This window comes from Pterocles gutturalis, unplaced genomic scaffold (assembly GCF_000699245.1).
Source record: "Pterocles gutturalis isolate BGI_N339 unplaced genomic scaffold, ASM69924v1 scaffold39435, whole genome shotgun sequence".
Classification (NCBI taxonomy): Eukaryota; Metazoa; Chordata; class Aves; order Pterocliformes; family Pteroclidae; genus Pterocles; species Pterocles gutturalis.
In genome coordinates this window covers 1-14,683 of record NW_010144685.1, presented here as the reverse complement: position 1 = coordinate 14,683, position 14,683 = coordinate 1, and the positions used below count along the sequence as shown (strand labels likewise).

General features: G+C 45.6%; 1 protein-coding gene across 1 annotated transcript in view; it reads right to left on the bottom strand.

Annotated features, from left to right (window-relative positions):
- ATP13A5 (ATPase type 13A5) overlaps positions 1 to 14,679 on the bottom strand; it is a gene marked incomplete at its 5' end in the record, with an annotated part of 19,246 nt that extends 4,567 nt beyond the window's left edge. The window contains 15 exons of the mRNA XM_010085172.1: positions 112 to 286; positions 893 to 965; positions 1,965 to 2,061; positions 2,755 to 2,864; positions 3,538 to 3,580; positions 4,587 to 4,666; positions 5,462 to 5,584; positions 6,166 to 6,329; positions 6,494 to 6,618; positions 7,195 to 7,312; positions 8,739 to 8,895; positions 10,000 to 10,083; positions 11,382 to 11,532; positions 14,189 to 14,250; positions 14,497 to 14,679. Of these exons, the coding sequence (XP_010083474.1) occupies positions 112 to 286; positions 893 to 965; positions 1,965 to 2,061; positions 2,755 to 2,864; positions 3,538 to 3,580; positions 4,587 to 4,666; positions 5,462 to 5,584; positions 6,166 to 6,329; positions 6,494 to 6,618; positions 7,195 to 7,312; positions 8,739 to 8,895; positions 10,000 to 10,083; positions 11,382 to 11,532; positions 14,189 to 14,250; positions 14,497 to 14,679 (1,745 nt within the window). The remainder of the gene's footprint in view (positions 1 to 111; positions 287 to 892; positions 966 to 1,964; positions 2,062 to 2,754; positions 2,865 to 3,537; positions 3,581 to 4,586; positions 4,667 to 5,461; positions 5,585 to 6,165; positions 6,330 to 6,493; positions 6,619 to 7,194; positions 7,313 to 8,738; positions 8,896 to 9,999; positions 10,084 to 11,381; positions 11,533 to 14,188; positions 14,251 to 14,496) is intronic.
- Positions 14,680 to 14,683: the final 4 nt, after the last annotated feature.

Below are 14,683 nucleotides of genomic sequence, written 5' to 3'. Positions count from 1 at the left end.
TGGGTCTTATGGTATACCCGGCTGCAGGTCACAGTGAGGCTGGAGTGTCCTCTGCACATGGCAGCAACGCGATCTGCAAGCTGGATATCAGAGACAAAAAGAGGGACTTACCTCTGGCTGGCCAGCGCTACATACCAGGGCTGCTGCTTCACCAGAAGGAAACCACAGGTTTGCATGATTATGGTAAAGCACACATTGAGGATGACAGAGAGCAGCAACGGAGGAGAGATAAGCTGGCCAGGAGGGCGATAGGGTGCCAGCTTTGGATAGGCTTCAGTCGAGCTCACTGCAGAGAAACCAGAGGCATTTGCAGTCCATGGCAGCACAGCCTGCCAGCATCCCTCTGCATTTCCTGGGCAAGCAGAACTGCACACAGACCCCCCGCATCTGCTCATCACAGGTGAAAGCTGCAAAGCCTGGCCCTCTATAAGCAGGCAAGAAATTGCTTTGATCTCCACTGTTGTCCTCCTGAACCTCCTCTGAACCCTCCCTCAGAGGAACACAGAGAGAAGATGGGGAATATCATCCTCCCTTGAAGGCAGGGATTTCCCGTGGAGTCCAAGAGCCGTACCCGGGTCTCATCCCAGGAACACACACAAGACCAGGAGCTGAAGTGACACTGCCTGAACCCCATTAACTGTCACCAGGGCAACTGCTCCTCTTCCAGTTGAGTCTCACATCCAAACCCTATCTGTAATGTACAGAGGTCTGCAGCTGTATTTGCAAAGGACTGTGAGGCAAATCCCACACTCTGGGCCCTGGAAATTGCTCTAGCATCAATAGTTGATGTTACTGACAGCAGAGTTTTTATTGGGAAATGAAATCAACTTCATTTTACACATTTACACTCAGGCACCCAAACAGACACATCTGGCTTCCCCGAGCTGCTTACTTGTTAGGCAAACCAGAAGGGTAATCATGATGTCTTGTACCATATACTGGTAATTTCCAAAGAGTTGCAGTTGCTGGAACACAAACAAAGATAGCACCACCTGAGAACTGATGACAACTTTGAATATAAACTATAGCATCCGATCCTTTTTCAGAGCCATGATGTCATGCCAGGAACAGCAGCCTCACAGCCCGGATGCAATCCCGTGAGGACTAGCAAACCCAGCTTGCCAGCTCTCAGCTGGGTCCCACTGAACCCCTTGCTAATTCATAGCACTTGTGGGCAACCCAACATTTGAATGTGGCATTTGAATGCTTTTCCACCCTTCTTCTTGCAGATACCAATGCCCTTGGACCACTTGGATCAGGTCACACACTCCCAGCCCACAGCAATAGCGATGACAGCTGGGGTTTCACTCTGTGCCAGGTTTGAAACGCCTTTGGGCAGTGGAGACATAGACAAAGTTGGTGTGCCCAAACTAGTGGCTGGGGAAGCTGTCCCCATGCGGTGACCCACCAGCACTCCCTGTTCGCCACCAAGGCTGGCCAGATTCACAGCAGCTCACTTTGCTTTCTGCCCTTCACCCTCTGTGGGACTGTGCACAGAAGATGTGCATGAACCGAGGCAAGAGAGGTGGCCCAGAGTAAATACATACATGGATTTCCTTCACTGTTTCTCTTTTCATGGATTAAAGTTTAGAGAATTCATCACACAGTGGTGATATGCAATGGTACTTCTTACTTAACTACCCTAATTTGTCTGCCTGAGACACTTCTTTTTCAAGCTTTTTTTCCAGCTGCTCTCCCAAACCCCCCTTCTCCTGGACCTCCACCATCCAGCTAGGCAGGACTCACCCCCTTCTAATTCCCTTTCTTCTTTCAGAAGAGATAAAGTTTTATCACTGGGCTTTTTCCCTGGTTCTGGCGATCCCTACAACCAATCTACCCCCTGCCATTAATTATCCAGCTTTTCGCATCTCTATTATTCTTTGAAGCTCTGTATGCCTTTTCCTCCCTGCCAGGTAACAAGGTGAGCACAGTGTACTGATAAAAGATGGGCATGAAACACTTACCCAAAGCATCAGAGAGGTACCAACAAGCTGAATCATGCCATACAGGGTCAGGTATTTAACCACACCAAATGAAGCAACCAAAGCAGCTCGACCTTCCCTGCTCAAAACACAAAACAAAGCTGAAAAACCCACTTACAGCTACAGTACTGTGGTTTTAGTGCTACAGATGGTTTCTGCTTCTAAGAAGGGTAACTTTTGTTTAGGAACTCTAAGAACAGAAAACAGTTCCAATTCCATAGACAAATATTTTGGCCTTAAAATACTTCAGAGCTGCTTAACTACCCTTCCTCTGCAGTGTTTTTTTTTCCTTTGTTTTTATTCTGCAGCCACAATTTTAATACCTGGATTAAGCTGCTGTTGCTTTTTTCATTACTAATTTGCTCAACAGTTTTGGGACCTGGACAACCAGGTAACTGTCCCTGCATACATTTGGTTACATGGCATTATTACTGGCAGCTCCATGACTGTGTGCAGCATATGGATAGCAATATTTTAAAGTAATGACAAACAAATCTGTTCTGTGGTCACTGTGATACCTGCCCTTTCATGTGACTCTCCTGCTGCACTTGTTCCAAAAATTTCAGCCACCAGGGGCAATGCTCTACAAAAAACCTCCCAGCACTGGAGTCTGAGGATCAAAAAAAAAAAAAACAATTTTAAACCCCATCTGCTGTATTTTATATAGTTACTGAAGAATTAGGCTTGGTTTATCAGAATCTTTGAGGGGAGCACACACCCACTGGTGACCCCACACACTGAGCCCAGAGCAGGCAGCACCCAGCAAACTCACCTGATCAGCTCCAGCACACACTGGATGTTGGGGATTTGGGAGGTAAAAGGCGAGGCCACGGATGCCTCCTGCTCTGAGAGTGATATCCCTGCATGGGCCGTCTTCAAAGCCTGAAATCCACAGGAGTAAGATGGAGAGAGAGACATCTCTCCACCCCTCCATCCCATTATACCTATTTACAATCCTTTGAACTCCCCTGTATGCTGTTTCCCACACTGGAGTTTGTGCACACCTCTCCTGTTAAGCAGTCTCCTAAAGTATTTAAATTAGCATTTTATCCTCTTTCTATTCCTTTCAGTCTCCCATTCATATTTCTTTTATTGCTGTTTTACAAGCTCCCTGTAACCTGACCTTGTCACCTCTGATTTAGTGCTCAGGTGTAGGCTATGGACAACTTTTACAAAGCAAGCTAATACATTATTATAAAGTTATATTATGATAACATTTTGTATAATAATATAATAGATAATATTATTTTTATGACTAAGACCTTCAAATTTACAATTGCAAATTTGAACAAATGTGTAAGAAAAAGTCCCTCACCCCTATTTCTGGGGAAAAAAAGTTGAAATAGTAATCCTCTAAGTAATTGTGTATGTTAGAATAAAAAAAAAAAAAAAAAGCATGTAGACAGTACTTTACAGTGACATGCTGATGGAGTGTACCCATGGGCTAACTTGGGAAATGCTAGTGACAAGTGGTGTTGGGCAGCCTCTTGTCACAGCACTCCTTAGGTTGAAAGAGATGAAATTTAACAAGAATGGGAGATGAGCTCCTACGTACCCCGCAGTCGTTGGCGCCATCACCACACATACCCACGCAGTAACTGATGGAGGAAGAAGAAGGAAAACATAAACCTGGCATGTAGCTGTTTGATCCCCTGGTGGAGTGCCCGCTGGCTTAGTGCTTGCGGGTACGTCAGGGCAGGGGCCTCATGTTGGCCCTGGAAAAGGCAGCAGCTGTTCCCAGAGGACAAGTTGTATATGGGGAGAGGTTGGGGCAGAGTGCACAAAGCAAAATCAGGATTACGTTTTGAAAGAGGCTGTAACAGGAAAGGGAACACTGCAACTTTATTCCAGTGTTTTCCCCTTGGTACCAGGGGCCTTAGAAAGGGAGCAGTTTGTGCATGTTTGCGGCAGGTCCTGTGGCTGCAGCTTGACTCTTACCTGCATTTTCTCCTTGACTGTCTTTGTAGATCCAAAGACACAGGAATTGCTGAAATAATACAGCAGCTCCCAAACCACACGAGGTCCCTCTGAGAGGGTAGAGAATTTCATCCCCAGAGGAGGCACCTCATAGCCAATAATTAACTGTTTCCTTTTCAGAAAGGAAGCACATCTCATTTATGCTTAGCAAGCAATATCCATAGTTAGCATGAGTCCTGTTTGGGGAAGGAAACATTCCTTTGGGGGATTAAAGGAGCATCTTTGGGGTCAAACTCCCAACTGCATCAGGTTGTTTTCAGCTTTCCTGTAGCTGCAGTCAGGGCAGAACCAGCAGCAGTGCGGGAGTTGCTGGGGGTGGGGGCTATTTGTATGTGTGGGGGTCTGCCTCTGGATTTTTATCTCAGCCTCATTTAATGCTGCCTTCTGTACTGCACAGGAGAGAAGTGGTGTCTAGGTCTGGGTGAGGGGAGTGGGCACTCCTGGTGCAGAGGAATCCCTGTAGGGGAACTGGGAGGAAGGTAGCCACAAAGGATGTGAATAGGGGTTGTGCATGGAGGAAGGCAGGATTGGAAAGATGGGCCTGGAGCAGCGCTAGCTGGGACAATCACACTTCAAAGAAAACGTATTACTGATTTGGTTCAAGAAGAAAACAAAAGAGAACCTTACTTGAGTTTCTGAAACTCTTCAATGAGGCTGGACTTCTGGCCAGGAGACATCCTAGCAAAGACAGTCGCATTCATCAGTATCTGCAAGAAAGAGCAATGGGCTGCCTCCGTTGCTCCACTGAGGCAGGACCAGGCCTCCTTGATGGGTGCCTGATGCTTGTAAAACTCTCTAATTCCATCTCCCAAACCCTATTATGGTTTTGCTACCCTTAGTGTTCAGGTTTCCTCTAACATCAGATTTATCCTGCTCTGTTTTCCACCTTGCCTGCTCCGTAGGAGGTGCTGGGAAGCCAGCAATCACCATTTGCTCTGCGGCAGTCTTTAGAGCAGCAAAGCGTCATAAGTGCTTCCCAAGTGCAGAACAGATGGTTGATGACAGCAGCAATAGCACTGCTCAGCCTGCGGTTTATCCTATCTGAAAACCTGGCCAGAGAGCATAAAATCCAAAAATCTGTCTCAGCACCAGCTATTGTATGGACCGGGTGAGCGGAGTTGAAGACTTTAACTAGATGTGTGTATTTCATGTTCCCAATGCCCCTGCTGAGCAGAGGCCATTGCCAGCTATGCCAGTGGCACATAGGAATGGGGGCAATGTTTTTAATTAAACTGAAATTGAGAAGGTGACCATGGAGTAACTCCACTGTGCAGCCGCTCACAGCACTGCAGCCACTTCTGTCATTTGAAGTCCTAGAAGACGCTGAAAGCAAACTGTTCAAGTTAAACCTGAGGCATGGTGGGAGGCTGCACAGAGCTGTCAAAATGTGAAGTGACAACATTACAACTATCGACAGAAAAACACATTTCTCCAGCCAGAACACCACTGCCACTTAATAAAACAGGGAGGGCAAGTAAGTGTTTTGTTTCCTCTGAACTTACTTTTGGCAGCAAGCTGTAGAAGTGCTTTATAATAACCTGGTAGGACTTTCCATTCATTGCAAAATGGTAGTTGCACGTTTCTCCTTCCAAGGTGATAGTTTCCTCAGTATTAGCACAGGCCTCCTAGAAATAAGACAGCATTTATTCGCAGACTGCAGTCATAACATGCCATTTCACTTCCACCTCATCAGCCTCCCACCAGGCAAGCAGGGACACAGCCTTCCGCAGCACCCTTCTGTAAAATTTTACGGCTGGCAGTACTTGATTTTCTAGCTGTGTTTCCATGTGTAACTAATCTCTGTTAGCCACAGCCTGCTAGCTTAGACACTGAAGTTTGGTCCAGCAAAAAGTCACACAGACCAGTACGTTCCATTGCATTAACTCCACACACTTCAAGCATGATTGAAGCAGCCACTGCATCTGCAGAGCTTTGCCAGTTACTTGTGTAGTTATTTTGCATGTTGCCCTGAACAAAGAGCCACTGCATTAATTATTTCTCGCTAACAGGTGCACAGTCCATAGCACACCTTCATGCACCCTGGGATAGATACAGCCCCCAGGTTCCCTCTGTGCCTCAGAGCTACTTCCACATCCTTAGCCAGGAGTCCAGGCCTAAGGAGCTTGGACATTAGACATTAATTAGACATAAAAGCTTTGTTAATTTCCCCTGGCACCTGAAAGCAACCATCCCTGACTGTGCTTACACTGGGAGCAGCTGTGTTTGCTTTGCTGTCTTCTGCCAGTCGCCAGGCAATGGAAGCTGGAGCGGAGCCCTCCGGTTCGTTTGCTTCAACAAGGATGACTTTGCTGCCCATGTGAATCATACCCGCGTTCCTGGCCACTGTGACAGCTGTCTGCAGGTTGTCCCCTGCAAGGACAGTGGAGAGACAAGCTCCTCACATCTGCCACAGCACGGTAGCAGCCCAGGTAGAGACCACAGACATGCTGTGGAGGATGCTGGAGGAATGAACCTCTCTCCTGCGTGCCCCGCGGGAGCCAGCACAGCCCCAGGAGGACCCTGGGGGGATTCACCTGTGACCATGACGCTCCTGATACGTGCAGCAGCCAGCTCTTGTAGCACAGGCTTCGTCTCCTGCTTCAGGTGGTTCTCCATCACCAGGAGGCCCAGGAACGCCAGCCCAGACTCTGCCTCCTCTCTTGGAGCAAGGACAGAAACACACGTGCTGTTTCCCGGGCGGAAAGGCTCTCCCTGCAGTTTTTGTTCAAAGGGAAAGCCGTGCTCGGTGGGAAACACACTTGCTCTGCATGGAAACAACTGCTACGAGTTCAAGACAAGCAGTGCTCAACGGGCACCAACATTTCTGCAGCTTCAACCAAGCTGCTGATCCACTACACTGCTATCTCCAGGAAGGAGCAGTGCAACAGAGATGTGTGTGCAGAGAGAGGGACAGGGATCTGCAGGAACTGGCTGTCTGAAACCCACAGATTATGGCATACAGAATATCTATTGCAGCTCCCATCTCTTGTCATATAGAAGCAAAAGAAACAGCTTTCAGTACCCTTTGATAACAGATTATTCTGAAATTCAGCTCAGCCTTGCAAGGGCAGTAGTAAAGCAGGCAGTTAACAGTGTGAGGAAGGTGTTATATGGTGCAGCTTCTCAATAGGCTTTGTCTGGCAGAAAACAAGGGGAAGGTTTGGGGCAGGGCAGGTTGGTTTGGGGCAGGAAAGCAACCCCACAGCAACACCAGCAGCTCCTCAGCACACCTTACCTCTCTAGGTTGCTCAGGTCAACATCCTTTCCTAGGTTTAGCACTTTATGGGCCAGGGCAATGACTCTGAAGCCTTGGTTTGTGTACGTTTTAAGCTCCTTTAAGAAATTAGCTGGGACTATTTACAGGAAAAAAAGGTTCATGGTTAGAATATTCCATCCTTGCTGATTGCTTTTCTAGGGTTACATTCCTGTCCTTTAAACCACTTTATAACCTTAGTTACAGCCCTGCGGCCCCACAGAAGTCATCTGTTTTGTACCAAGGCTGTGTAGCTGACTGTTCAAATAAGTGATCTATGTGACTGTTTTCTACTTTTTAAATGCATGTTAAGGTGCAGGTAGATAAGAAGTATTACTGGGCAGAGGACAAATGACTGACTTCATAATTCTGTCCTAAGTTTTACTGCATACATGCTGAGTAACTGAGGAAATTGCTTTTATTTTTTTTGCCTTAATGTGAGAATTCTCCCAAATCCTAAATTTTCAATTCTCTGATCATCCTCTGACTTTGAAAGCACAGAGTTGCTTTTAGCTTTGCAGTATTTTGTACTCACTATGTACTGCAATCACAGCTTTACAGTGTGGTACCTAATTATTCATTAAGCTGTAATCAATATAGGAACAATCAAAACAGGATAAGAGGAGCTATTTAGAAACCTGAGGAACTGAAACATAATTTTGAAGACATTTTTCTTGCTGATGTTGACTTGTTTGAAGGTTTGCGTCATTAGATCTTAGGTGGTTCTAAACTAAGTCTTTCCATTGTCTCTCACAACCATATTCACCTGTTTTCAGGTCAGTGCCATCTGAAATAACAAACCACAGAGCCACAGACCATTGGTACTGTGTTTGCTTGGCATCCTTTTGAAGTACTCAGTGAATGTGACCTAAGTTTCAAGTTTGCAGACAAATTTGAGTATAAGCCTATAACATTGTTCACATACAAAATGAAAAGCCTCTGTTTACTTGCAGAGAGAGGACAGAAGTGTTGGCTCGAGTGTTAATACCAATTATCCCTAATAACAGTAATTTGCATGTCCACTGCAAGCTTCCCATCACTGAGATTTAAAGCCTTTGTAAGCTGGGTCACTAACTTAATGCTGAATTTACAGGGCAATAAATTAGCAGGGAATTTAAGAACTTGTACAGCACAAAACACTTGCTGTGACATATGCAATTACCATGATCCTATGTCTGTCCCGGATAGCTTGACATATCAACATTATTTATGCGCTGTATCTTCAGCTGACGCAGGTCAGCTAAAGGATGTATAAGGGCTGAACCTTGGGCTGTGCATCTCACTGGCTGGTGGGCTGTGTGCTTCTTTAACTTACAAACAAACAATGAAAACTCATTTGTAGGATTAACTAACGACATTTAAGAAGCCCAAGTCTTGCTTGTGAAAAGTCATATACATGCAGTTGCAGTGTGGCTTGTGGGAAGAATGAGCAGTGGAAACCTTTTAGGATTAGAACCCCAACATAAACTCTGGTTTGGATTAAGTCCAAATAAACACTGTAAAGTTGCCCATTCCCAATTCCATACCAGTTTCTTGTCTACAAAAGACGGACACTATTTCTGGTGCTCCTTTCATGTACAGATCATACTGTTCCTCTCCAATCTTCTGTGAAATAACAGACATCCTCTGCAGCCCAGGAGAAAATGGGAATTGATGTAGGATTGCTATTCCTTCCACAGGAGCCTGGAGAGGTCAGCAAAGTGAGATGTTATTTGAGTCATTGATTACACAAAGCAAATCCATTCTGAACTTCAGCTCATTTATGGCTTTCTTGATAAAGTGATTTATTATTAATAGGAGATTATTTCACTCTTGCTGCCTTCTGGCTATAGAATCAGATCATTTATTACAAGTTTAGGAACCACAGTCTCAACAACTCTGTCTTCCCAGTCTGGTTCCCAGGAACCTCAATGTTTTTCTTTATATTTAACTGTTTTTACAGGCTTTATCCCATTCTTTCTCTTAATAACTACATATTAAGGTAACATTCCTGCATTTACAGCCCTGGGAACTGAAGTTTGATGTGTCACAGTGACATTACCATGGGAACAGAGCAATCCTAGAAACAAGATTGATTTCTTTGCTACCACAGCACTGTTTTCCCAGTACTGCCAGCAGAAATCACGGTCCTTCCACTGGGAGGATGCTGGCTGGTTCAGCATTTGGACAGCAAACATAACAATTTTCTACTGTCAAAACTTGGAGCTTCCCAAGTGTAATTTTAGGAGGAAGAGGGAAACAAACAACACCGTGCTTCAGGGTGATGCTGATAAATCCACTAGTGGGGTTGCACGACCATTACCAGCAGGAGTCATGGACTCATGTTCATGCTTCTAGCTGTAATGCCTTGTCCTTACTCACATTGCCTCCTCCTGCAGATGAACTCATGCTTTAGACATTTATTCTTTTTACACAGTTTCTCTGCATTAGTTTCCACTTAAACTGATTGTGTAGTTTCATTTTGCCAGCAGCTTTACAGGGTGAGAACTCAGGGAAGTCTGTTTCTTTTATTAGTGCAAATAGCAGAGTTGGAAAAGACGGGATTTTAAGGCACAATAAGTGCTTTAGATGACTCTTGAGAGCAACATCTCCACTTTAATCAGAACTTGTTTTTTTCTGGTCCTATGGTTCCAGGGTGTTTTGGGGAAGATACCCCAGTACCAAGAGTGGTTGAAAGCCATTTTGCAACACCTAGCCCAGGTAAATGAACAGTGCACATGCTATGAGTTTGCACATACTGCAGGTTGAAAGCATAGAATATTGATTCTCATAAAGAACTGGACTTACACTGCTGGCCTTTGGCCCCGGTCTGACGATGCAGGTGTCAAGAGCACCAGCCCCATCCTGAGCTGTGCTGGAGTCATCTATCTCCTGTACAAGGAAAAATGTTATTTCTGATACTTTTATTTTTGGCTTCACACTTGTCTGTTAAAGCAGGGGCAGCAGCACATGGAAGCATGTTTCCCCTTTACTGTTGGAATCCAGTTGCAGGAGTGTTTTGTTATGATCTAATAGGTCTTCTTGTCCATCATCAGTGATGGTCTCCCTGCAGCCTTGTCCTTAGCAGAAGCCTACGTGGCCCTGTGTCTTTTGACTTGATGAGAATAAAAACCCGTGTCAAATTTTGTGGTTTCTCTATACTTAAGTTCCACATAAATTCAATGCCATATCAATGATGAAGGGAAAGATAAATAACTATCCTTATCTAGGTGGTTTCACCTTCCAGTCTCCTGCTTTTAAAAGACTCTCACAGATGTTCTGTGCAGAAACAGGGTGGCAATTTTCAGTTTAGGATGCTTTTAGCCCTCCAGCTCTATTACTTTACATGCTTCCAAGGCTCATTCACCCTCATTGTCCCTTCATGATGTCATGTGGCTCTGCTGCTGCCTGCTCTTCCACAGGAGTGAACACCAGCCTGATGCCTTCCTGCAGTGCTGCTGAAAGAGCTGCCATCTGGTTTACATCCTGATTAATCTCTCTTAAGCAAAAGGTTGAAGCAGAAAAGATGATGAGGCAGTTAACCGCAGAGGCCCAGAACTGCCCTCCCCTCCCCAGACTAGGACATGGCAGGGAGAAGAGCAGCCCCTTTCCTTCTCTTGCCTCTTCCCATCCTGCTCCCACCCAAGCAACTCTCCATCCCCACAGGTGAGCCCTGAGGGTCCATCTCTCAGCTCCTCCCCAGGTCCCTCTGAGACTTGCTGTTCACTCAGCTGGAGGCTCCAGCCTTGCTTTCTCCCTAGGTATGTCCCTCTGCTGATCACAGATAACAGCCGCTAGCATAAGGGCATAAAAACCTGCCTGTGCACTTCCCTGGCTGCCTTGCACACTCTGCACCATGTTCCCAATGGCGTGGTCTGATCTGCCAGCAAGCAGCAGCCAGGTTCCCCCTCTGCTTCCTTACACTCCAGTGTTTCCACATCAAATTAAGAGAGCAAATGCAGGTAGCCCCAAGGAAAATGATTGCTGGACTATTAAAAAGCAGCTGCAGTGCTGCAAATCTGTCACTGTGTTAGAAGAAATAACAGAGCAAGTTCCAGCTGTTATGATCAGGACTGCAAAGGAGTTTCCCCTACAGGCATGTATTTGAGCTTGACTTGTGAGTAAAGCCCCATGGGCTGGGTTGGGGTGTCTGTGATTTGGATGTGTGTAGAGGATGCGAGTCACATTACCCAGTGTGTGCCCTCAAACATTTTCAGGTCCAGTGGATCTCCCTGAATCTTCTTATCCAAAACAACCAGTGAATGACAGCTTGCCATGGCTCCACACACAGGTCCCCAGGGCAGAGGAGTGCTGGATGGGAACTTATGGATTTTCTGAAACCTGATTAAAAGCAGACAGTTAGTAGGACTGCTTATAAGAGGGATGCAGAGACACAAGTCCTCAGCTAGTGCGTACAGGTGCTGCTCTGCTGCATGCTGTGGAGCTGAATCCAATAACTGCAAGCAACATGCCATCCTACCCATCCTTCCGATAACAGGTCAGATGCATTCAGGACACCAAAAAGTACCCAATAGTTAACTAGCACGAATTCAACTTGATCTGAAGTAGCTGAGACAGTAAAACGCTCAGAGGAGCTGGCACACGCACAAGAGTCCTGCCTAGCAGTTGCTGTTTGGTATTAGACAAAGCAGAGAAGATGGTATTGGAGAGGAAACAGCTTGCAACAGGGATCTCAAAGGTGGGCAATGAGCCCTAGGAGAAGACGTGTGAAAGTGCAGTATGGAAAGGGGGTGCATCTGCTTGGGCTGGTGCTGTGCACCCACTGGGTGGCCAAGCACCAGCAGCCTGCTCTCAGCACCCCTGGGAAGGATGTGGGAGAGCCACGGGGAGCCTGACCGTCACCTCCAGATGTAGATTTTACATCTGCACAGCCACAGACACCAGATGCTTGTCCCTCACACCTGGGTTTGAAAAATGGGTAAGTTGGTTGACTACTACTGAGTTACACCAAGGCACGCTGTCAAAGATTCATGGCTCAATTTCTTTCTGGGGAAAGCCTTGAGGTTTGTTTATTCCTTCCTTGGCCCCACAGTATGGACTGAACACCTGTGAGGCTGAGCTGGGTGAGGGCCCTATAATTTCATCTTGGAAGTTGTTTCTCAGAGTCCTCTCTTCTCACAAAAGCGTTTTTCCCCTCTAAGTAACAGGCTGGCTGACAAGCTGTGTCTGCCAGACCAGAACACAGCCCATTACTATTTAGGCTGGCATGTTAAGGAGTAATTTAAATAGATCTTATTTACCTTTGATCACCACTAGCATCCCCTGTTACTAACACAGGCACAGTGAAATGCATCACAGGCACAGTGAAATGCAAGCAGCAAGACAGCTTGGAGCTCTACTAAAAGGAACAATGAAACCAGGACCTGTTGTCCCTCTGGGCCATCCAAGTCTGTTCTGTTTCCAGCAAATTATACCTTTTTCTCAGCCTGGTCATAATTGGCTTATTAATTAATAAATACTTGAGACACACCGTGAAACTGCTAAACATCACATAAAACCAACAAACATTTATATCTTATTAAACATACAATAGGATATTTTGTAAGTTGAATGAAATTCCTTTACTGTCATTGCCTTGCAGTATTCAGCTTAGCTGACAGCTAGTCTTACAATATGTTTAAAAATGTGAACATTTAAGAAAGAGTGATTATGCAAATAGTCTAATGAGATCAATGCAGACAGCAATAGCTCCTCCTTGCGTTTTGGCAAGCCACCAGCACCAGTTCCTGGCAGGGTGGAGATTGGACATGTCTGGAAAGACACTTATGTTTTGATAACTTACAGAGATTTGGGGTTTTTTTTATTATATTAATTTATTCTGATATATGGATCCAGTTTTGTTCTGCTCACGTGACCAGACACCACTTGCAAGGCTGCCTTGGTGGAAATAGCTCTGGCACTACCATGACCTTTTGGTGGGCTCCAAGCCTGTTCAACACACCGATTCAGTGTGGCCTCCCTGCTGCACTGGAGGGGAGCCAAGAAGAGATTGTACTGTGTGCCTGTGGTTTGGTCCCACTGGAAGAATATTTTATTGTTTGACACTTATTAATTTTTTGTCATTAATTTGCATCAGATAGTAATTTTCTCTCTGTCCTCTGAGGGAGTATTGGGAATGTGATTTTTCTTCTCTCACAATGAATTCATCCTTTCATTCATTACGGCATGATTATCTCTGCGGTGTTGAAGTATCTGATATATTAACAACTACTAATGAAACCTGGGAGCAGATATGGGGTGTGTGATTTGTCCTGGCCACTGCAAAACATTAATATTTTGAGTTTAGCATAAAAGGCACTGCAGAGTTAAAGTCTGTTATTGTATTATAGTAATATGAATTAAATATTAAATTCTGCATACAGTCAAGTTTAATGTTTACATAGTGGCTATTTCTTAAGGATTTCAGTGGTCTTCGGGCTTGGAACTGAGATGGAGCCTGCTATGGGTTTTTGAGAGAGTCCCTAAGGACAACTGAGCTTTGCAGGTCTGATCTATGGTCTCTCAGATTTTTCACAGCATTTACAGAAGGTAGATGAGATCCAACAGACACTGAAGTCAGCAACACTTAATTTTGAAGGAGCATTATCCCACCATTTAAATGATGAAAGGTTTATTGACTAGATTATTTATGGAACTGTGCTGTGAATGACATAATTGAAAAGCTCTGTGCATATTCTCCAGATCCCGAGGGTAATTAAAAGCACTCATGCTGCTGCTGGCTTCTGTTTGTCTTGAATTAGCAGTGACCTCTATGGCTATGCCTGTCACAGCAGCACCCTGATGCCCTCCCCAGAGGGAAGGAGCTTAGTAGGGAGCAGGGACACCCATTGCACTCTGCTTCCCCAAACGCACCCGAACATCTCTTGCTGCATGCTATTTGCTGTCTCTCCTATGCAACTTCCTCCCTCCTAACTAGACATTTGGGCAGTACATTCACAATAGAGATTAGTTCTTGCTAAATTACATCCTTCCTTACCGGCTTCCCTCGGAAGGGATGACACCCCACAGGTCCAGTCCATCTTCTGTCAGCGTGCCTGTCTAAATTTAAATAAATATCTAATTACTCTGCTATTACCCACCCCTTTCCTCTGCTGTGTCCCCAGAGGTCCTGCCCCAGCTCCCAGGCAGGGTAAGGAAGCCTCTGCCTGCAGCGTGACCCTGCTGCATGGGCACCTGTAGAGGATTTTTTCCCTGGGGCTATATCAGGGCAGATGGGGTGGAAAAAAAAATATCCCATGTTCCTAGCAGCCCCCAGCATCTTTCAGTACCCCGAGAAGCCCTTACTTTGTCAAAGCAAACAAGGTTGATCTGCCCGCAGATATTAATCCTCTGTGGGCTGATGCAGAAAATCTTCTTTTTCTTCAGCCTCCTTTGGGCATACACAGTGCCTGTTGTCAAGGCAGCAGGGATAGCAGGAGGCACGGCGGCGGTGAGGAGGAGGAGGGCCATAGTCACCACGTCTGTCACCGGC